Source organism: Brassica rapa, chromosome A08 (genome assembly GCF_000309985.2).
Source record: "Brassica rapa cultivar Chiifu-401-42 chromosome A08, CAAS_Brap_v3.01, whole genome shotgun sequence".
In the NCBI taxonomy this organism is placed as follows: Eukaryota; Viridiplantae; Streptophyta; class Magnoliopsida; order Brassicales; family Brassicaceae; genus Brassica; species Brassica rapa.
In genome coordinates this window covers 22,513,839-22,535,002 of record NC_024802.2, presented here as the reverse complement: position 1 = coordinate 22,535,002, position 21,164 = coordinate 22,513,839, and the positions used below count along the sequence as shown (strand labels likewise).

Here is a 21,164-nt window from a genome sequence, read left to right as displayed (position 1 = left end):
GACCAAGCAAAAGAAGAGACAAGATTTAGAGTTCACTTTTCACCTTCTTTTACGTTGTAACGGTTCAAGTTCAGTTCATGTTTCTTATTGTATACACACAACAATTACAAAAACATTTATGGAAATATCTTTATTCATTAGTAGTATCCATACATCTATCAGCAAATATAAAATAAGCTTATTCCATCTTGTTCATAGGAGCATCATCACAAGGAGCAAAGAGTCAAGAGACACACATTCTTACTTCTACATGTTAGGTTTTATAGTAATTATTATAACAGAGAGAATAACATTAAAGCTTTATTTTTGATCATTTTCTAACCATTTTTCCCCAAACTTGTAGCAATCTGATCAGAAGAATCTTGAATACCTTCCAAGTTCTTCCCTTCTGACACCAGCGAGCAAGAATGAGAAACCATGAACACACTCCTAACACTCGAAGAAGAAGAAGACTCAGCAGTAGAAAACAAACCCCTTTCTTCTTCTTCTCTAATCACTTCATTGAATCCTCTAAGTTTCTTCATCTCTCTCTCTTCTTCTTCCTCCTCAGGTTTCACTCTCTTTGACCCGTTGTAACGAACATCCGATGGTACTTGCTGGTCATTAGAAGACGGGCAAAGACCATGTTCTTTAACTGTATTAGCAGCCTCTAAGGCCTCGAAGCTATCAGCTACAATCTCATCAGGAGCTGCTCCGATCATGATCTGTGCTTCACGAGTTCTTGATATGGCTTTGGTTAGCAGCTCACGAGCTGTGTCGATATCTACGATGGGTTTGGCGTAGTTTGTACCGAGTTCCACACCGGAAGCTTTGAGTACAGTTAATGGAGCGTCCCATGGATGATGGATCCATTCAGTTGGCAACCTCGCGAGCTCGGGTAGCCATTGCCTTATGTACTCTCCTTCAGGGTCATACTTTGCGCCTTGTATCTGGAAAACCAAACCAGACATATTCTCTGAGACTTCTCAATGAGACAAACATACAATTGGTCCTGAGCATACTAAACCCGAAAACCAAACCAGAACCGAACCGGACCAAAAACCGAGACTGAAACCGGACAGAAAATTACAAAAAACCGAACGGTTCTTATTTTTCTAAACCAGAAAAACATAAATCGAACCAGAACTGAAAAGTTTATTTTTTTTTTTAAATTTAAATTTATAATGTATAAATATAATTTACAAACCCAACGTTTTTTTGTTTTTTTTTTTCCTGGATTTAACTCGAGTTTTTGGGGTTTTCGGTTTTTATGGGGCTTTAAATCCGAACCAAACCTGAACTATTTTTAGTTCGGTTCTATTTCAGGTTTTATAAAAATATAGAAACCGGCCTGAACCTGATATTACCCGAACCGATCCGAAAAATGTTCAGTTCCTAAACCGATCCTAAACATCCAACCCGAATAACCAGAAAACCGGATAACCTGAACCGAGACCCAAATCAGTAACCCAAATGCCCAGCACTACGTACAATACAACAAGCATCTTAAACTTAAGTAAAAGATAAGTTTTGTAAGTTTACCGCAGGATTATCCAAGCGATCAAGCTCGTGGCCATCAGGCAAGCTCCCAGAGATATACTGCCATCCTATGATGTCACACTCCAAATCAGCATCCAAAAGAGTATCCCAAAAATACTTCATCCCCCACTTCCACGGAAGAAGAAGAAACTTCACAGCGAAGCTCGAAACAATCACTCTTATCCTGTTATGCATCCATCCAGTAGCCCAAAGCTCTCTCATCCCAGCATCCACCAACGGATAACCAGTCCTCCCTTGTCTCCACGCCTTGAACTTCTCCACGTCAGCATCCCAAGGGAAGAAACGAAGATGACTCAGCAAAGACTGCTCGTGAGTGAAAGGGAAGTTGAAACATATGTAACGAGAGTAGTCTCTTAGACCGATCCCTCTGAGGAAAAGAACAGCACTTTCTTCTCCTTGGCCGTTCTTGTCTCTCGCCCATATGATTTGTTTCATCCTGGCGCATTGGAACACGCGCCTGACGCTTATTTCCCCGAAGTGGAGATAGGGAGAGAGCAGCGAGGTTGAGTTGCCAACGACTTTCTTGCTGTTCTTTGCGTAGTCTATGAGCTGCTTCTCGATGAACTCGGTTAGTATCTTATCAGCATTGCTCCACCCTGGAGACCAAGCTCTAGTTAGCAACGCGTTGCTCGGCTTCTCTGCCTCGTTTTCTAGTCCTAGCTCTTCGAGTGAACACGCCCAAACCGTTTCAGCTGCTAACACAAAGAAGAAAACACCTTTTTTTACAACTGTTGTGTCCTTAAAATTGAAAATGTTTAGATGCTCTTTACCTGCAGTGAGAGGAATCAAGCGCCAAGGAGGAGGAAGCACAACGGATTCAACAGACATGTCTAAACATTTCTTCCAGTAAGAGTTAAAATTAGTAAAAGGTTTTCCCTTTTCACAGTAAATCTCCCACGGCTCATACAACAGATCACCATTGTAGCTTTGCACAGCGATCCCACGTTCCACAAGCTTCTCCTTCACGGTATGGTCCCGAACCAGCGAAACAGGATCTACAACCAAGGAAAAGGTCACTTCATATCAACCTCAGCTGTGTACACTAACAAGAGATAGAGAGTAGTTACCATAGAGGTGATTAAAGACGACTTTAGTAGCACCGGTTGCTCGAACACAGTCCAAGATAGCTGAAACGGTGTTATGAGTTTTGATTAAAGTGAGCTCAGATCCAAGAGCTTTCAAGGATTGAGTCAAGTGAGCAAGTGATTGTTTCATCCACCATCTAGAAGCCCTTCCTGGATAAAACTGTCCTTCTTCTTCAGGACACCAGATGAAAACAGGGAAAACGGATCCTTCGTGAGCAGCTGCTGCTAATGCAGGGTTATCCTCAATCCTTAGGTCCCTTCTGAACCAAACTATAGTCTTTTTGTTTGTCGACATGCTTATGACCAGAGAGATCAAGACCACAAAATCAGCTAAAACTCCACTCTCTGTCCAAAAAAAAGTAAAATATCTGTGATCTTTAAAACGCTTTACTCCCAGAAAAGCAACGTACTTTCAATTCAAAGATCAATATTTACTAAATTAAAAATCAAGTCTTTTCTCTAACAGGTGAAAGCATATTCAAGAAGTAGATGTTTGAATAAAACTTTTTTACCAGAACTTAAAGTAGATCTTTGAGCAAGCTTGGGAACTTGAGGAGAAAGATCTTCGAGGAGCTTCAGAGTTGTGAAGTGTGGTTTTGATGACCGACCTCTTCTTCCTATTTTGGGTATGAAAGTTAAAGACTTTGAGATCTAAATGGAAGACGAGAACATTACCATGATGACAGTGTATGTATGCAATAATGCGCATAAAATATTCATTACAAGACAAAAAGTAGCCAACTTTATCCACAACTAGTGGCGTTCGAATTTAATTGGGTTTTTTTTTACCCATCTCATTTTTCATTTGCTCTTCTAAGATTTTCATGGGGATCATCATCAACGAACGAACTTTTTGGTATAAGTAGATATTTTACAAGGAATCGAATTTTTTTCGTAAAAAAAAAATAGAATGGGCCTTAAAGTTCAGTGAATGATCTATCTTCTCTTACGTTGTCTAACGTTGGGTGGTTCATGAACATGATTCTGGTCATGCCCACTTTTGGTAGAAATCCACTGAATATTACTATAAAGGCCTTAAAGATAAGAACTTGATTCTCATTTCCAACCGGAGTCTAATCAAGATCCACTGCTTTTTTTAAAAACTTTACAAAAAGGTAAAGATAAACATTAAATTCTCTTATTTGGCGCACACAAAAAAACATTGAATTCTCTTAAAACTTTGAATATTTGTATTCCATTACTTTATATGACTCGAATTCTAGTTTAGTGGACCAGTGCCTAATGCCTATTGTTTGTGATTCGATTTCTAATTTTAGTTTAGTGAATGTAGTTTTTTTTATTACTATGGTAAACAAAATCAGACAAAGAAAAACAGAGTACAAGATATCAGCTCAGGGACAGTGTTTGGAGATCTTTAAAACCCATTCTTTATTTCGACAAAGCTTTAAAAGCTTTATTGATCTCACACCTGATTGAGAAGGTGAGTATTGGTTTAAGAGAGGCAAGAGTAGGCCAAGTCCTTCTCTTCCTTCAGCTCCTCTGCAGTCAAATCCATCTTCTTCCTTGATACTTCATCGATCGGAAGCCCTGATCAAACCAAATTCAGATTAGTAGAAGAATATGAGTATTTGAGTTTGTAAAAGCTAGTCTTATTACCTTGGACGATGTCCCACTCTCCATTGCGACAAGTGACAGGGAAGGAGTAGATAAGTCCTGATGGAACGTTGTAAGAGCCATCTGAGTATACTCCCATGGAAACAAATGTACCCTGAGGAATGGATCATGTTAGAACGGCTCCAAAAATTAATAAACGCACTCTGAATAATGGGAAAAGAGTTTTATTATGAACCTCTGGAGTTCCAAGGACCCAGTCACGGATGTGGTCACATGCAGAGCTAGCAGCAGATAGTGCACTTGACAACTTCCTCGCCTTGATGATTGCAGCTCCACGTTGTTGAACCGTAGTGATGAATTCTCCATTCAACCACTCATCGTTCTTGACGAGCTCGCGGACAGGCTTCTCTCCAAACGAAGTCTGCACCTTGGCGTGGTTGACATCTGGGTACTGCGTGGATGAGTGGTTTCCCCAGATGATCACGTTCTTAACATCAGAGACGGGCACGCTCAACCTCTCAGAGATCTGACCCAAGGCCCTGTTGTGGTCAAGCCTTGTCAAACAAGTGATGTTCTTCTCGGGGATGGATGGTGCAAATTCCTTCAGGATCAGTGCGTTGGTGTTTGCAGGGTTTGCAACAACAAGAACCTGAAAAAGTCAAAACGAGAGAAAATGTCTTGAGCAAGAGAGTCACAGACTGGAACAGAACTCAATTGAGACTACGAAGCATGTGTTACACTCCAATGAACAACAAAAACTAGATGAAGTGACATCAATCAAAGAAACTGATTTTTTTTTATAAAAAGGGGCAAATAGATCCCATCACCTTGCAGTTAGGAGCGGCGTGCTTCTCCAATGCAGCAGCCTGGGACTTGTAAATGGAGACATTCTTGGACATGACATCCTTCCTCTCCATTCCTTCTTTCCTCGGGAAACCACCAACCATAACAGCAACATTGACTCCAGTACATCCCTCAACAGCATCAGTTGTAGCAACAACACCTGATAAAACACGTTCAAATGTTCATTATCTCTCTCACTCTACAAATATTCACATTAAAAAACGATTAAGCAAACATGAAAGACAGCTTGGGGAAAACTGAAGCTACCTTTGAGAAGAGGGAAAGCAGCATCGATCAACTCCATCTTGACACCGTTGAGAGCTTCAGCAGCAAAGGGAATATCCAACATGTGGAGGATCACGGGCTGGTCAGCACCTAGCATGATACCCCTTGCAATCATAGGGACAAGAGCGTATCCAATTTGTCCTGCAACCAAATTACAACAATACTTCCATAAACCATATCTCTAATTACAACCAAAACCGTTTTCAATTCATAAAAAAAAAAAAATTATCCCTCAAATTATTCAACATTGAACCAAACCAGCATGAACGCTATCAAATCAAAGCAATATAACAAGAAGACGATATTGGTTTATAGAAGCCGGTTTAGTGGTTTGGTTAGATTAGTTGGTTTATTCTCAATTGTATAGCTGACTATATATATACATGTAAATGTCCATTTTAATCAATAAGAGAACAAACTTCTTCTTCTCTCTCACGTAGCTTGTTCGTAATCCACAAAAAATCAAAATCACGGTTTATTCGAACCTAGCAAAGTAAGGATCCTCAATCCATTTCATACACTCAGATCTGATTCAATCACTACGTCTGTTTAATCAATCGATAAAGCATACGGACGATATAGCCAAGACTAAGCAGAGATCTGACTACGCTAAGCAACAGGTTTGCGATTCGCTAGACTAGCCTAAGAGAAAACGTGAAGTTACCTGCAGCACCGGTAACGAGAACGCGAACTGGTTCCTTCGCCATCGGATCGAGATCGTCGATTTATCGCCGGAGAAATGGATCGGTGTTTTGAGATTTTGGGAGAGGCTTTTGGTTGAATCTGTGAGAGAGCTCACTATGGCTTTTATTTATTGGTGGGAGATATCGAAGGTGTTGTGTCATGCCACGTCACCTAATTTAATCGTATTATCTCGAAGTAATAAATTATCTTAGATTTGCAGGATTTAAATTTGGAAAGAGGATATTCTGTGGATAATATAATTCCAATGGGTTTCTTGAAGAGGAAGTCAGGCCCATATTAAGTGACCTTACGAGCATGTCCTTATTTTCTAATGTTATTGGGTTATAATCTTTGTTACAGGCCCAAAAGAAAGATATTTTTCCCTGGACTCATGGAACGTTGGCTAGGTTTGTTCTTGAATCTTGATCCATCCATGCTTAAAAAAAACATCGGTAGAGCTAGCTCTCGGTTATGCACGTGACCTGCCTTTTTTGTGACGAGCATGATCATAGCACGGAAGAGCCGTTCTCGGAAGGTTTTTTTCTCTTTATGCGTTTGTGACTACCACACGTGAATGTCTTTTCCCTCTCCATGATGTAATAGGAGTACTTTTTATATTTTATGGACTAAAAGGTTGGATCTGGATCTCGTCAGCTCAAAGCCAGATCTGTATATCAAGCTTAAGATTTCCCAATGGTAACTAACCATGATAATTTATTGATTAAAAAGCTGATCAAATAATCACCGATCATGAGTCAGTAACCAGTAATCACCCACCGACACAATGAATGTATAAACGCGTTTCGAGGATGGTAAAATGGACATGCCCAATAGTCAACTGGTTTTCTTTTCTTATTCATCTAGTTATTTTCTCAAAAGCTGCAAGAATTAATTCGATTTAAAAATAAATTAAAACCACGATTATGGGTAGTTGTTAACTTATTAATGATGAAATTAAAAAAACGCATTATGTCGAATCTACTTGCACGGATCTCAATTGATTGATTAAGTAACATTTAAGTTGTCAAAATAAATATTATTAATACCGAAAAATAAATAAAAAGAGAGATTTAACAGCGAGTCGACAGTGTAGACAGAGATAGCGACCTTTAAAGCTGTACAAGGGAAGCCGCACTGTACTTTATCTCACCAAAAATAGGAAAAAAAAAACATATAGCCAGTGAAAAAGGCTAATATCGCCTGTGAGATCTGAATCTATAAAGTTATTCGTCACTTCACTCACTCCCATTCTCGGATCTCTCGTTTACCACTCGACTCCTCTTCTTCTTCTGTGAGTTTTTCGATTTTTTCCTTCTTCTTTTTTAACAATCAATGAATGTTTCAGTTTACCCGGAAATCGATACTTCTTTCATTACCGAGAAAATGGAAACACTACTTACTACTCTGTACTCCCAGATCTACTAGTTCAGTTTAGTTCTAAAAGATTTAATCCTTTTTGTTTTGTCTGAGCAAGAACAAAACTTGTCGGTGGTTCCTCCAAAACTAAAGATTTATAAATACTACTACAGTTACTTGGTTTCCACTTAACTTTAGGTTCTGTTTCAAGATGCTAAGGTTTTGTTTTTGGCACAAAAAAAACGGATCTGAATCTTCCATTCCAAGTCTGTGTTTTTATTCCATTCTTTGAAAATTTGTTGCCACTGACTATCTATATTACACTATCTCACACTTTTGACTGTGTTTAATTTTTCTCTTTCTTTATTTATGCAGAGAAACTCACATAGTTAGCTAGAGGACAGTTTTTGTTTAGGAAGCTCTTTTGCTTCTTTGGGTTTTGATGATGAGAGGGAGATCTGATGGAGGCCAAAAGAAGCGCCTCATTGCTTCCGTCTGCGTAGTGGCTCTATTCCTCTGTTTCTTGTATATGTACTATGATTCCTCTAGCCAAGGTGCATCAGCATTGGAGTATGGAAGATCATTGAGAAAACTCGGATCTTCTTATTTGGGTGGTGATGATGAAGATACCAAACAAGATGGATCTGTGAGCAATGAAGAAGACAGTCTTGTTGTGGCAAAGAGCTTCCCTGTAAGTTGCTTTATCCAAATCTCAAAGGAAAAAATTATGCTTCATGCAAAGCTAACTTTTGGTATATATGTTAAGGTTTGTGATGACCGGCACTCAGAGATCATCCCTTGCTTAGATAGAAACTTCATCTACCAAACGAGGTTGAAGCTTGATCTATCTCTTATGGAACATTATGAACGCCATTGTCCTCCTCCTGAAAGAAAGTTTAATTGTTTGATTCCTCCTCCATCTGGCTACAAGGTTGCTACACTTTTTGCTTTGATTTCAACAGTTTCTGCTACTTTTGTCCTAATTGTTTTTGTTGTTGTTAGGTTCCTATTAAGTGGCCTAAGAGCAGAGATGAAGTGTGGCAAGCTAACATACCTCACACTCACCTTGCTAAAGAGAAGTCTGATCAGAACTGGATGGTTGTCAAAGGTGATAAGATCAATTTTCCAGGTGGTGGCACTCATTTCCATTACGGAGCTGATAAGTACATTGCATCTATCGCCAATGTAAGCCTCTTTGCTTAACATTTTAGTTAATGATAATATGCAATGTTATAAAAATCAGTTATATCCAAAACAATTTTCTTAAAATAAAATCAGCTATATGATTCAAAATCGGTTTAGACCGTTTGGTTGAAATTAGTCTAAATCTGTTTAATCAAGCAATAATGTTAGTGGAAGTCCTTCAATTTGTCTATTTTTTTGTGTTTGTATATCTAATTTTTATAATTCATTAAAATGATTTTATAATTAGACAAAAAAAAAACTAAATATCTAATATAAATAAATATGTGTTTCTGTTGGTTTCCTGTGACTTGCAGATGCTTAACTTCTCTAACGATGTATTAAACGACGAAGGAAGATTAAGAACGGTTCTTGATGTTGGTTGTGGAGTAGCGAGTTTCGGAGCTTACCTTCTCTCATCTGATATTATCGCAATGTCATTAGCTCCTAACGACGTTCACCAGAACCAAATCCAGTTTGCACTAGAGAGAGGCATCCCTGCTTACCTTGGCGTTTTAGGTACCAAGAGACTTCCTTATCCGAGCAGATCATTCGAGCTAGCTCACTGCTCTCGGTGTAGGATCGACTGGCTTCAAAGAGACGGCATCCTTCTACTCGAGCTGGACCGAGTGCTAAGACCTGGAGGCTATTTCGCTTATTCGTCCCCTGAAGCTTACGCGCAAGACGAAGATAGTTTGAGGATATGGAAGGAGATGAGTACCCTTGTTGAAAGAATGTGTTGGAGAATCGCTGCTAAAAGAAACCAAACTGTTGTTTGGCAGAAACCGTTGAGTAATGACTGTTACTTGGAGAGAGAGGCTGGGACACAGCCTCCTCTTTGTCGCTCGGATGCTGATCCTGATGCTGTTTATGGTGTGTCAATGGAAGCTTGCATCACTCCCTACTCCAAGCGTAAGTACTTTCTTTTTTGAGACATACTTAGTTCATTTTTGTAATATGTTTCTTTGTTAGTACAGATGACCAGTGTTTTAAATGTCGGTCTAGGCGGCAAGTCAGACCTCAACAAAACAATTTTTCTAGTCCGATTTTTTTTTCAAAAATGGGTTTTCACACTAAAAAAATTGGTCTAAGCATCCGCATAATCAATAATTTCATATGTAGCGCCTAACGACTGCATAGCGATTTCTTAAACATTGCAGATGACCATAAAACCAAGGGAAGTGGGTTAGCTCCTTGGCCAGCTAGGATGACTTCTCCTCCTCCTCGTCTTGCAGATTTTGGTTACTCAACACATATGTTTGAGAAAGACACGGTACTAAGACATGCGATGATCTTTTTTCACTCTTGATAGATTTATAGAACACACAAAGAAAGAGTTTAAGCATGTTGTTTTGTTTATTTTCTTTTTGTTTGTTTGCAGGAGCTTTGGAAACAGCAAGTGGACAGTTACTGGAACCTAATGTCTTCAAAAATCAAAGCAAACACTGTGAGGAACATAATGGACATGAAAGCTCACATGGGTTCTTTCGCAGCTGCTCTTAAAGACAAAGATGTATGGGTTATGAACGTTGTCTCTCCCTACGGTCCCAACACTCTTAAACTGATCTACGACCGTGGTTTAATCGGGACAAATCATAACTGGTACAAACCTCATAATCGTTAACTTTTTAACAATAATAGTTCACATTATCACCATTCATCTTTATTGTTAGGTGTGAGGCTTTCTCTACATACCCGCGAACATACGATCTATTGCACGCATGGACTGTCTTTTCAGACATCAAAAGCAAAGGATGCAGTGTGGAGGATCTATTACTTGAGATGGATAGGATTCTTAGACCTACAGGATTCATCATCATCAGAGATAAGGAGAGCATTGTTGAATCAATCAAGAAGTATATGAAGGCTCTGCATTGGGAGGTTGTGGCATCGGAGAAGGTAACTACAGGTTCAGAGCTTGACCAAGACAATGAAGATGGTGAGAACAATGTGGTTTTTATTGTCCGGAAGAAACTTTGGCTCACCAGTGAAAGCCTTAGGGACAATGAGTGATCAAATGAAAAGCAGAAGAAGAAAAAGAAAAGAAATTGTTTTATTCCCACAAGTTTTCATATAGTTTTATTTTGATTTTTGTAGTTGATTTGTACCTCATAAGCAATATTATATAAATACTAAAATTAATCATTGTTTTTATTAAAATAAAAAAAATCCTCTTTGGATGCTGTTTTTGATTTTATTTAAGTCTTTCAGAGTTTCAGTCTTTAGATTATGTTAAATAAAAACATAGTATTCCTCTTCATTCACTTGGTCACCAGTCATACTCTAGATGTATAAGTCGTTATACTTGGTCAATAATATATCCACATAGAAGACCAGGAACATATAATTCATTTTTGTTAATATTTTCCAAATGACTAATTGCAATTTTACTAAAAGAAATATTATACAGAGGAGCAATTAAGAAATGTATTTCTTGAAAATGTACAACAAAAATAAATCTAAAATTCCCAAAGGTGGTGGATTCATTGCCAACAAATAATTTACCTCCCATTAATATCCTTCCCAAAATGAAAACATTTACTACTCCAAAATTTTAACTAGCATTGAACACACCATACCTATCCAGTTTTACTTAAAATGGTGACTTCTTTATATGATTAGACACATCTATATATATATACATATATTTTTTTCTTCTATAGAAAATATTTTTTTCTAAAAAATGTGAATAAAAGTCAATGCATGCTGGCATGTAATTCAAATTCTTCATCATCATCAATATCATATCAAATTAAGACAATATTAACAAACATGTAAATATATTTTCCTCAAAATAGGGTTGGCATCATGCATGCATCTCCTCACTTTTACACATAAATTTGTATATAAATAGTTCAATAGATGTGTTTCAATCTCTTGCATCTTCATTTATAAATACATATAAAGATATATATACAGAAAATGATAGGTGGGTTTAGCATGAGAAAGGATTTCATGCATGTTTCAAAACCCCAAAAATGTTCCCTTTGTAACCGGATCTTCTTAACACCTCAGGATCTAATCTCACACTGCAACACTTTTCACTCCAATCATCATTTCCCCACCTTCTCTTCCTCTGCGGCCGCCGCACCCACCATCTTCCGCCACCACTACCCGAACCCTAATCATGCTATGTCGGGGAGGAATGGTTTCTACTTGAATTATTACCGTAGTGGTCATATAGATGAACAAGGGATGTTTCTTAAAGGATGTCCGGCTAACACTCCGGCCAACAATTCTAACTTTTTGTTTGGCCAGCAGGAGAAGCCGAAGCTGATTAATTTTTTTCCGGCGATGGCATCGGAAAGTTCTCGTACGCTTCCGCTTCTTTGCCAGCTGGAGCAACGGAGACCGTCGCAAGATACTGCAACCGAGAGTGGTTCCATCGACTTGACATTGAGGCTGTGACTCTTCGACATAAAACAAGCAAAGTATGATTCTCAGTGGAGAAGTTAGGGCTCTTGGAGAGCGCATTTTTGTTTTGTTGTTTCTTTGTCTTATTTTGTTTTATTGTCGTTGTCGGAATGATAAGTATACTATATGTATTTCTTTGGAATAATAATAATAAGTTTTATTGTTGTTGTTGGAATGATTAATATACTATACATTGAAAAAGGTTTTATGAATAATAATGTGATCATGTATCAACATAACGTACCAATCACTCAGTCATCGACTTAATATCACAACTTTATTCTAGTCTCCATAGATTCAAGTATAACTATTTATCAAGTCTCCATATACATTCACAAGTCATTTCCTCGATTCACAACCTCCATATACATTCACAAATCGATATGGTATTGAACCATTTTTCCAATTTTTAAACCAAACATCAATAAAGTCATCAAATTCTTAATTGACCAAAACAAAATCCTAACTCTACGTTGCCTCCATTAAAATAGAAAGAAATCTATTTATAAATATATATATAAACATGCAGTAAAAATAAAATCCTTGAAAAAGATAAATTTGCATCTTTTTGGGTAAATACAATCCAGTGCTCTCCCTCATCCTCTCAACCAAGAGCTTGTCTGAAACCTAATTTCGAGTCTCTCTAGATCTCGCCCTCTTTCCAATTCCCTGTTAAGAGAAAAAAAATAAAACTCAATGCGATGAAGGTTTACATTCTCTGATCTCATCACATTCTTTGTTAAGTCCGAACGTTTTAAATGTTACTTTTGCAGTCTCTCTTAATCTCCTATGACTCCTTGAATGACAGAACATTGATTTGTTATGTTTGTTTGCTCTGCACGTTAGGGCTTGGCGCATTCACAGAGTTGCAGCATCTGAATTTCTAACATAAAACCATCCCTCCCGAGATGAGCACGTCCGTGAAAGGCTTTCTTAAAGGCCTTCGCCACATTACTCAGATTTTCGGTGAGTCTCCTCATCTCATCAACTTACAGAAACATCTTGCGTTTCTTGTGACACAAGCCAGATCTTTGTATGATGAAAATATATAATTGCAGATGAAGGTAAAGACCATGATATCCAGATCGGGTTTCCCACCGATGTAAAGCATGTCGCCCACATAGGATCCGATGGTCCCGCATCAAATGCACCAAGCTGGGTACGGTTTCTACATTTCTACGTAATATATGTATAAGTATACTCACTAATGTTAAAAAAAATGGATAGACGGGCGCATAGACCGTCTAGACCAACATTTTAAAATAAATCGTCATAGAAAAATCGTTTTGTTTATAACCGATTTGTTGCTGATTTTTAGAACACTTTCTACGTATTTATCTCCACATACATATAAGTATACTAATCATAGGTTAAAAATGTAGATGAATGACTTCAACCCTCAAGGAAATGAGAATGGTCAAGTAGTTTCTCGAAGAGATGCCAACAACAATCCAGTAGGAGAAGGAGTTGGACTACAAGAGTTGTTGCCTCCACCTGATAAACCAAAGCACAAGAAGACAAGGCGTAAATCCGAGTCACAAAACGGTTCTCCTCCGAGGCGAAACAGCAACGTGTTACCATCGGAAATGGTACCAAGACCCTCGAGACGTCACCACAGGAGTAGGCACGCGTCGTTGGATTCGTCGAATGATCCATCGCTCAGGAGGAGGCGTGTTGTTGTCTCGGTTAACGACGAGGAAGGTTCTAATCAACTTTCAGACAGTTCTTCTGCTTCTCATAGGAAGTCTTCGTCGCGTCATAGGAAGGTGAAAGGGTCAGGAGGAGGAGAGGTGTCCATGAAGAAGACCAAAGCTAAACCGGAGAAATCAACCGTTCAATCAGACGGTACATGTAATGATAATAATACTGGCGACAAAGACTAAAACTGGTTTTGGTCGGTCACATGCGGCTGTAATTATTTTCGTATTTCTTGACTGTTCCTTAGAGAAAAACATAATGATTCTACTGAAGAAAGATCAAAGCTAGGAAAATAAACGCAGTTTTAATTTTTCTTAGTAGTTTGGCGCTGTTAGAGATACACTAATTAACATTATGGATACAATTGTAGCATATCCAACTATTGAGGAGGACATATTATGATAAGAAAATACATAAGAGACTAGTAGTGAATCGAGTAAGACAAAACAAAATGGTAATGTACCAACAACCTCGCCTCTATTACACTCCTTCAAAAATTTAAATTACCGTTTCAGACACAACAGGAACTTTAAACAATCTTTGACTAAAAAGTTGTTGGGATCCACTATTAAGTGGAAACCCTCCAAAAATAGGCGTATGCCACTTAAGCGTGGAGAGCACACGGTATTCTTTAGTAAAAGGCGAAAGAATAGTTCGCTTTGTGCTCACCACATGGCTGCGTGATTCGTTAACTCCGAACGAGACCTTTACTTATATACACCTATTGCTGCTTGTTACTTCCACCTGCTCGATGTGGGACGTATAAAGACATTCATTTCGCAAAGTAAATATTCCTGGGCTTAAATGGGCCTAGAAAATTTTAATAGTTGGGCTTTAAAACACAAGCTGTCATCTTCTTCCACTTAACCCGAGTGTGAGAAAAACCCTTCACACTAACGCTATATAGAGACACAAACCCTAATTTTCTTACACCAGGTGTCTGCTCAAGCCGTCAAAAAAATGTCGAAGCGAGGTTCGTACTCTTTTTTCTCCTCGTCGTTGATTTTTTTCAATTGCGCTTATACATTTCTTTAATGGTGTTTTTTGATCACCTGATTAGGACGTGGAGGTACGTCGGGTAACAAGTTCAGGATGTCGCTTGGTCTCCCCGTGGCGGCGACGGTGAACTGCGCTGACAACACGGGTGCTAAGAACCTTTACATCATTTCGGTTAAAGGAATCAAGGGTCGTCTCAACAGGTTGCCTTCAGCTTGCGTCGGGGACATGGTGATGGCTACAGTGAAGAAGGGTAAGCCTGATCTGAGGAAGAAGGTTATGCCAGCTGTCATCGTTAGGCAGAGGAAGCCTTGGCGCCGAAAGGATGGTGTCTTCATGTACTTCGAAGGTAAATTTTTTACTTTCTTTAAACGGTTAATTGAATGTTTGAATTTAGGTTTCGTGATGTGAGTTGTGTGTTCATCGTTACAGATAGTTTAATGCTTTAACGCCTTGTTCTGTCTTTTTTATCGATAGCTTGTTTGGTTTGAATATGAATAGTTAGTGTTAGTTTGGTTATGTCTGAATTTAATGGTTATTTAGATTTTTTTGATTGGTTATAAAGATTTATCCATTGTCCAGGCTTAAGTCAAGTATCCACCGACACGTTTTAGAGGGTGTTTGATACGGTTACAAGTCTGGTAAACTTAATTGTGTCCTTCGTTACAGATGCTTTATTTGCTTTAACGCTTGCTTCTGCTCCATATGGACTCTATATATCACTTTATCATTGTTTCTTCTCAATTGTTTGTTTAGTTATCCCATTGGTGATTGTATATGTTAAAAAAAATACTAATCTGGTGATCTTGTTTTTCTATTGCGCAGATAATGCTGGAGTCATCGTCAACCCCAAGGGAGAAATGAAAGGTTCTGCGATCACTGGTCCCATTGGTAAAGAGTGCGCTGATCTCTGGCCAAGGATTGCTAGTGCTGCCAATGCCATTGTCTAGGATCGATCAGTCACTAATTGGTCTTTTATGGCGTGCATTTGATTATCTTTCTGAATATTGTTGGGAGTTCTAAATATATCAAAAACAAATTTGAGGATTTTGGTAGTTGGTATTTTGATTTTCCGACATTATGTACGACATTCGTTTATTTTGGTTACTTGAGACATTTCTCTGAGTAACGAAGAAATGTCAATGCCGAAACTTGAATGTTATTACCTCTACGAATGGAAAAGAATTATGGAACAATCAAAGTCCTATCTTCCACAAGTCACAGTTTCCTTGAGATTTTTACATTTCAATCAAGTTCGAATGTCCATAGTTCAGGCCCTAAATAGTCCCGGGAGGAATCACAGCATCCATACCTGTTAAAGATCTTCAATAAGTTCAGTCCCCCACCTGCACTTTCTTCTTGAAGAAACTCTTGTTGATAACTAATGTGTTCAAGAATTGGTGGAAGGCTGCTTTCCACTAGAATTCACCTGTTCAGGATCAAAGTTTGGTTGTTGCAACTGCTCATCGCAAGAACATCTCAGTCTTGTAAGTTCTAGACTTGCAAGTGGTATTCAAATGACTAATATTATTATACAATAGACATTATAAATAATAGATAGGGTATCTACAAAACTTTGTAATGTTCTATGTAACATAATAACAAACCCTTTCTCTCTTCACTACAGTTTTATTCATCATGACCTGCCTAAACCCATTATTCATCTCTCTCTCTTCTTATGTTCTAAATATTTCCGAGAAAATATGAGTCATGGCTAAAAATTGCACTAGTAAATATACAAATAAACCTCTATAAAATACTATTTTGTGATTATAAGACCATATAATCAAACTCAAATCCAAGACTGGATTGGATAATTGCACTTGAAAGAGTTGACACCACTTATGTGTGAAAATATGTCCGAAGAATCAACCAATTGTTCTTCCTCCTTGACCCCCACCTGCAAACCAAACCGGTTTAAAACGTTTATCATATCAAAAACGTAAAGTTCATATGGTTTTAACTGTTATAAAACCATATTAATCGTACATCATCATCGTCTTCTTCGTGATGGCTTGAAGAACCATGTCTATGTGGTTCACACAGTTCATCGTTCTTTGCAAATCTTCCTCTAACTCTTGGACGACTATCAGCCAAAGTCTTCCTACATGCATACTGTTTAAACAAAACTTTACTTTTACCAAACCGGTATATTGATAACAAATGGTTTAGTCTGGTGTATGGTTATAATGGTTAAGCGAAGATACCTTAATTTTCTTGCTGAAGTTCCTCTCGTTTCTCTTCTTCATGTACCTATGAATCTTCTCTTTCCTCTGCTCGGCAGTGAGTTTAGCTACTTTGTTGACACTCCCATCGTCTAAACCGGTTATATCTGTTCCACACTGTGGAAGAACCGGTGTTGCCACAAGGTGGTTCTGGTTTTCTCCACCGTCAAGTGTCTATTTCAAACAAAAACTGGTAAATACCGGGTACAAATACTTAACCGGATTATTATACCGGTTTCATTATATATTTATATTGGAATTTGTACCTGGAGATGGTGATTTTCTGGATTGAAGATGGGTTTAATCGAATCTGGGAAGAACATTCCACTAGTATCAGCCTGGATCTCCATCAATTGATCATGTGATGGTTTAAAATCTGAACCAAGATGGATACTCCCAGAGTAAAAACCGGATCTCTCCATGGCTAAACCGGTATTCATCATATTCCCGGTTACAGACATGTAAGTTGGTAAACCGGGATTACCCAAGAAAGAGCAAGAAGGGGAAGTAGGGTTTAGGGAGCCAATATTGTAACTTGGGACAGAAGAAAGACAATCATCTTCGAAAACCGATAAAGGCGGAGGCAGGGGATCACAAGATGAGGAAGAGTAGAGGACGTTGGAAGGCTGATGAAGCTGAACTCCGGTGAAATCAAACTGGTCTTGGAGTTGATCAGACGCTGGAAACTGAATAGAGGAAGAGAAATCGATGGAAGCTGTGATATCGTTATCGAAATCGTCTTGTGAATCAAATATGATGGATAAGTCCCCGTTCTCGTTATTGTTGTTGTTGTCTTCATGGTCTTGCTTCGAACCGTTGTTGTTGTTGTTTTCAACATAGCCACAACAATTTGAAGCAGAGGTCACTTCAGAAGTTTGATTAAAGGTCTCTTGAAAGAACTGTGGATCACAGAAATCGACGATTTGTGCGGTGAGAGGGCTTGTGATCTCATCCTGCAAGATAAAACAACAAGGTGAGATGGTAATTAGCTGAAAAACATAGTAAACCTATTTATTTTTGTGACATACTTTGAAGACTTGCATAAAAAGCTACTTGGACGGATTACTTGCAAAGCAAGAAACAATAATTAAGATACCCTATTAGCTTAAAACAGTTGTTTAGAGAGAACATGCTATTTATATGATCAGATTATTCGTGTGTTTTATCAAGAGGGAATCTAGATAAATAAAATTAACGATACCAGAGGGAGAGTTTCCATAAAAGGAAAGTTTTTGGATTCTGTGTTTCTTTTGCGTCGAGAAATAAAGAACATTGCCTAGTAAGAACCAACATCTAAAACGTTTCACACTTAAAAAATAAAGGCTTCATTAAGAACAAGAATCTTTATTGTATATCAATTAGACATTTTAATGAAAATTCATGTGATCAGTTTTCCATTCAAGTTGATATATTTATCATGTCTATATCAGGATTAAAAAAAACTAAGGGCGTGAGTCGTGACTAAATATTTTGTTACGTTAAGTTAAATTATATATGTTCAGTAGGGAAAATAACCAATGTTGTATTCCTGACAAGCATTAATCTAAATAACCTAATACTACAACATAATATCAAAAACATAATAACCAATTAATGTTATATATGCTATATAGTCTTGTGGCGATCTGTGGTTGGCTAACAAGAGTTAGCCATGTAAACTATATCATCATAATTGTCGTTTCAATGTTTTGGGAGATGAACTAAATTGTAGGGAATAATCACAAAAAAAAGAGAGAGAGAGAGAGAGACAGAGAGAGAGTAAAAGCAATGAAGCAAATTGAAAAAGAAGATAAAATGGAATAACTGGAAAACGACGTTACCTAAAAGAAACTTAGATTTCAGAATAGAATAACTATTCCATTCAAATATACAGCCTTACTGCCTAACTATTAACTGTCTCTAGATGATAGATATTTTTTTCGGAGCGGTTTGATACATGCATGCATGCATGCATGCCTAATCAATACACTAAAACATTTTGTATATTATGTTTCCGATACAATCAAGAAGATAAACCATGCATTCAAGGGATCAAAGCAGATTCAAATACACACAATTAATTAGCATTGCACGAAATTTGGTTTGCATATATAGCGAAAGTAATCACTGACGAATGATATAAATTAAGAAGAAAAACTAAGAAGTATACCATTGAGAGCTGTTCATGCGACGAAATTACGTCCTGCGACATGTTTATATATGTGTTTCTGTATGGACTCCAACGTGATGCCAAGATTTTCTGGGAAAGATCAAGAGAGAAAATTTCCCAAGAAAGGCTTCTTGAATGCTTTATAGAATGTGTGGGAGGAGTGATGTATCTGAACAAGAAGATCCATAGAATTAATACTGGAGAAAGGGTAGTAATTAATCAAACAGAACAAAAAAACAATTCTGTTTAAGACAGAGAAGAAAAGAAAATGTTCTTACCGCTTTCTGGAGAAACTAATTGGAGGTTATGCAAGTTAACGCAACAAAGTTATATATAGTTTCCGTTAAATGTGTATGTATATGTGTATGTATCTGCATATAGGAAAGTACTAGTGTGTGTTAATGTAATAAGTCCTTGAGAAATGCCACGTGGACTTTCACGGTAAACACGCTGGTCCTAGAGTTTCTCATTAGCGTGACATGTCGCGTTATGATTGGGTGGAATTTATGTATTTTAGTTGACGTGGAGAATTTGGTCCCACCTAAGTGGTGACTTGGTTGACCTGTAATGGAGTTTGACCCAATTCTTTTGTTTCCGATTATTTTGACCTATTGACTGAAACTTGCACTAAATTAAGCTTTTTATTTATAGAATTAGCTTTCTATTTTATTTTTAGTAATATTTGTTTTCTATCTTTTATTTTTCGTTTTCTAATTTATTTACTTGCTATTTTTTTCATATTGATAAGACGTGGAAAAGAGGACCAAGTCAGTGAAGCTAAATATATTGACAAATTTACATAAATCAGAACGTCTAGAGTCAAATATTTTATATATCATGAAAAACAGTTACGTGATGCTTAGTTAAATTCGAAAACTAAAATTTTCATATGAAAATGGTTTCCTCTGGATAAAAGTTCTGTGATAGTGATATTTTTAGCATATCATGCTTCGAGTTGTCGTTTTCTATGCTGCTGTTAATTTATCTCACAGCCATAACCAAATATTGAAATGGTCATAGATAACAGATGAAAAGATAAGTTTATAAATCAGAATATTGATCGAGGTAACGTAAGGAACGTGCATGCCAATTTTTTGGGTGCCAATGTTAAGAACAACAACATTAAGATATATATTTATACAAAATACAAACAGCTAAACTATTTCAGCAAAAAAAAAAACTGAACTATTATATCTTTTGTTTATTTTATTTATAAACGTTGAACAATGAATCAAAGTATTTTTGGGTATTGTGAATATCTTAAGGTCTCCGGTTCTGTGAAGTTGTCAAGCATTGAAAATCATTGGCATGAGTATCTAATTATCCCCCCGTCCCAAGGTGTACCTGAGATTCGTTTCCAGAATAGTTGTTTTAATACAATGCATATCACCGCTCTTATTTTTTATTTTTTATTTACGAGTTTCAGAGAAATCTGGGGAAATGGAGTGGCAATAAACTATTTAAGAAGGGGAATGTAAACAGCTATATACTTTTGTTGGCAGAAAGAAAAAGAAACAGCTTGAGATCAAAGCTGATTCCATGAATCAATACTTTGGAGATATGTATGAGCATCTACTACAAAAGGTTTGAGTGCAATACTGCACACGCAAATATATTATCAACAACCACTTTCAGACAAGAATGCAGATTCAAAAAGGAAAAACTATAAAAACAAAAATGAATTTTAAAGATCAACATGTTATGTATATATTTTTGGAAAAATGTTACATGATCATAGAAGGAAGATGTTGTACAATATAGGACACAATAATTGATTTAATATTTGGTAAAGTATAACAAATTAATGTTCTTAAAGCCTGTTTCAAAAAAAAAAAAAACAAATTAATGTTCCTAATAACTACCATACTGTATAATACGGGACTAATCATGATAAGACTCTGTAAGTTTCGTAATTAGAATCTAAAACCTATATCTAGGAAGACAATAAGCATCGCATCCCGTTTGTTCTTCTCTGAAAGCTTCATTTTGTAGTATTAAAAAAAATCCGTATTAATTCGTGTTTATTTGTTTTATTATGACAGAAAATTCAGGATTACTTGTTTAACAAAAAATCAGATACTCTATGTGAATGGAATCCTTATATACTTTTTCCAGTATTATTGAAGAGGGAAT

General features: G+C 37.3%; 6 protein-coding genes and 1 non-coding gene across 11 annotated transcripts; 3 read left to right on the top strand and 4 right to left on the bottom strand.

Moving 5' to 3' along the window:
• Positions 1-104: 104 nt before the first annotated feature.
• Positions 105-3,453, bottom strand: LOC103836576 (cryptochrome-2). Of its 3 annotated transcripts, none has more exons than XM_009112859.3 (5): positions 3,137-3,451; positions 2,607-2,969; positions 2,310-2,534; positions 1,522-2,234; positions 105-929 (listed from the first exon to the last, which is right to left on the bottom strand). In XM_009112859.3, the coding sequence occupies exons 2-5, from the start codon at positions 2,917-2,919 to the stop codon at positions 318-320; spliced, it is 1,863 nt and encodes a 620-aa protein (XP_009111107.1). In that variant the 5' UTR covers positions 2,920-2,969; positions 3,137-3,451; the 3' UTR covers positions 105-317. The 3 variants fall into 3 exon arrangements, with proteins under 3 accessions (XP_009111107.1, XP_009111108.1, XP_009111106.1); XM_009112860.3 differs by having other exon boundaries at positions 1,522-2,231; positions 3,137-3,449; XM_009112858.3 differs by having other exon boundaries at positions 1,522-2,534; positions 3,137-3,453.
• Positions 3,454-3,864: 411 nt separating this feature from the next.
• On the bottom strand, positions 3,865-6,237 carry LOC103836575 (malate dehydrogenase 2, cytoplasmic). The gene is made up of 6 exons (XM_009112857.3): positions 5,992-6,237; positions 5,310-5,468; positions 5,027-5,202; positions 4,435-4,848; positions 4,242-4,353; positions 3,865-4,172 (listed from the first exon to the last, which is right to left on the bottom strand). Exons 1-6 carry the CDS (start codon positions 6,032-6,034, stop codon positions 4,078-4,080), a joined length of 999 nt encoding a protein of 332 aa, XP_009111105.2. The 5' UTR covers positions 6,035-6,237; the 3' UTR covers positions 3,865-4,077.
• An 830-nt stretch (positions 6,238-7,067) lies between these two features.
• LOC103836574 (probable methyltransferase PMT8) lies at positions 7,068-10,746 on the top strand. 2 transcript variants are annotated; one of them, XM_009112856.2, is made up of 8 exons: positions 7,068-7,302; positions 7,743-8,058; positions 8,134-8,298; positions 8,370-8,552; positions 8,867-9,461; positions 9,710-9,822; positions 9,931-10,151; positions 10,223-10,694. In XM_009112856.2, exons 2-8 carry the CDS (start codon positions 7,810-7,812, stop codon positions 10,560-10,562), a joined length of 1,866 nt encoding a protein of 621 aa, XP_009111104.1. In that variant the 5' UTR covers positions 7,068-7,302; positions 7,743-7,809; the 3' UTR covers positions 10,563-10,694. The 2 variants fall into 2 exon arrangements, with proteins under 2 accessions (XP_009111104.1, XP_033132346.1); XM_033276455.1 differs by lacking the exon at positions 7,068-7,302 and having other exon boundaries at positions 7,810-8,058; positions 10,223-10,746.
• A 239-nt stretch (positions 10,747-10,985) lies between these two features.
• LOC103836572 (CRIB domain-containing protein RIC3-like) lies at positions 10,986-14,291 on the top strand. Its single transcript, XM_009112854.3, has 4 exons — positions 10,986-12,670; positions 12,810-12,929; positions 13,022-13,122; positions 13,346-14,291. The coding sequence occupies exons 2-4, from the start codon at positions 12,872-12,874 to the stop codon at positions 13,844-13,846; spliced, it is 660 nt and encodes a 219-aa protein (XP_009111102.1). The 5' UTR covers positions 10,986-12,670; positions 12,810-12,871; the 3' UTR covers positions 13,847-14,291.
• Positions 14,222-14,339, bottom strand: LOC117127612. The gene has a single exon (XR_004450632.1). It is a non-coding gene; the product is annotated as a U5 spliceosomal RNA (small nuclear RNA).
• A 197-nt stretch (positions 14,340-14,536) lies between these two features.
• Positions 14,537-15,822, top strand: LOC103836571 (60S ribosomal protein L23). The gene is made up of 3 exons (XM_009112853.3): positions 14,537-14,634; positions 14,722-15,006; positions 15,483-15,822. Exons 1-3 carry the CDS (start codon positions 14,622-14,624, stop codon positions 15,605-15,607), a joined length of 423 nt encoding a protein of 140 aa, XP_009111101.1. The 5' UTR covers positions 14,537-14,621; the 3' UTR covers positions 15,608-15,822.
• On the bottom strand, positions 15,598-19,171 carry LOC103836570 (two-component response regulator-like APRR5). 2 transcript variants are annotated; one of them, XM_033276459.1, is made up of 5 exons: positions 19,032-19,171; positions 17,149-17,835; positions 16,865-17,056; positions 16,647-16,772; positions 15,598-16,557 (listed from the first exon to the last, which is right to left on the bottom strand). In XM_033276459.1, the coding sequence occupies exons 1-5, from the start codon at positions 19,071-19,073 to the stop codon at positions 16,450-16,452; spliced, it is 1,155 nt and encodes a 384-aa protein (XP_033132350.1). In that variant the 5' UTR covers positions 19,074-19,171; the 3' UTR covers positions 15,598-16,449. The 2 variants fall into 2 exon arrangements, with proteins under 2 accessions (XP_033132350.1, XP_009111099.1); XM_009112851.3 differs by lacking the exon at positions 19,032-19,171 and adding an exon at positions 17,911-18,011.
• Positions 19,172-21,164: the final 1,993 nt, after the last annotated feature.

Coding starts and splice junctions, on each gene's coding strand:
- LOC103836571 (XM_009112853.3), top strand. Junction 15,007..15,482: donor TGTCTTCATGTACTTCGAAG/GTAAATTTTTTA, acceptor TCTATTGCGCAG/ATAATGCTGGAGTCATCGTC.
- LOC103836576 (XM_009112858.3), bottom strand. CDS start 2,919: ATGTCGACAAACAAAAAGACTATAGTTTGGTTCAGAAGGGACCTAAGG. Junction 2,535..2,606: donor CGTCTTTAATCACCTCTATG/GTAACTACTCTC, acceptor CCTTGGTTGTAG/ATCCTGTTTCGCTGGTTCGG. Junction 930..1,521: donor ATCGCTTGGATAATCCTGCG/GTAAACTTACAA, acceptor TTGGTTTTCCAG/ATACAAGGCGCAAAGTATGA.
- LOC103836574 (XM_033276455.1), top strand. CDS start 7,810: ATGATGAGAGGGAGATCTGATGGAGGCCAAAAGAAGCGCCTCATTGCT. Junction 8,553..8,866: donor ACATTGCATCTATCGCCAAT/GTAAGCCTCTTT, acceptor TGTGACTTGCAG/ATGCTTAACTTCTCTAACGA. Junction 10,152..10,222: donor ATCGGGACAAATCATAACTG/GTACAAACCTCA, acceptor CTTTATTGTTAG/GTGTGAGGCTTTCTCTACAT.
- LOC103836572 (XM_009112854.3), top strand. CDS start 12,872: ATGAGCACGTCCGTGAAAGGCTTTCTTAAAGGCCTTCGCCACATTACT. Junction 12,930..13,021: donor CCACATTACTCAGATTTTCG/GTGAGTCTCCTC, acceptor ATATAATTGCAG/ATGAAGGTAAAGACCATGAT. Junction 13,123..13,345: donor CATCAAATGCACCAAGCTGG/GTACGGTTTCTA, acceptor TTAAAAATGTAG/ATGAATGACTTCAACCCTCA.
- LOC103836575 (XM_009112857.3), bottom strand. CDS start 6,034: ATGGCGAAGGAACCAGTTCGCGTTCTCGTTACCGGTGCTGCAG. Junction 4,849..5,026: donor ACGCCGCTCCTAACTGCAAG/GTGATGGGATCT, acceptor TGACTTTTTCAG/GTTCTTGTTGTTGCAAACCC. Junction 4,173..4,241: donor AGAGTGGGACATCGTCCAAG/GTAATAAGACTA, acceptor TGGTTTGATCAG/GGCTTCCGATCGATGAAGTA.
- LOC103836570 (XM_033276459.1), bottom strand. CDS start 19,073: ATGTCGCAGGACGTAATTTCGTCGCATGAACAGCTCTCAATG. Junction 16,773..16,864: donor ACTTCAGCAAGAAAATTAAG/GTATCTTCGCTT, acceptor TTGTTTAAACAG/TATGCATGTAGGAAGACTTT. Junction 16,558..16,646: donor ACGAAGAAGACGATGATGAT/GTACGATTAATA, acceptor TTTGGTTTGCAG/GTGGGGGTCAAGGAGGAAGA.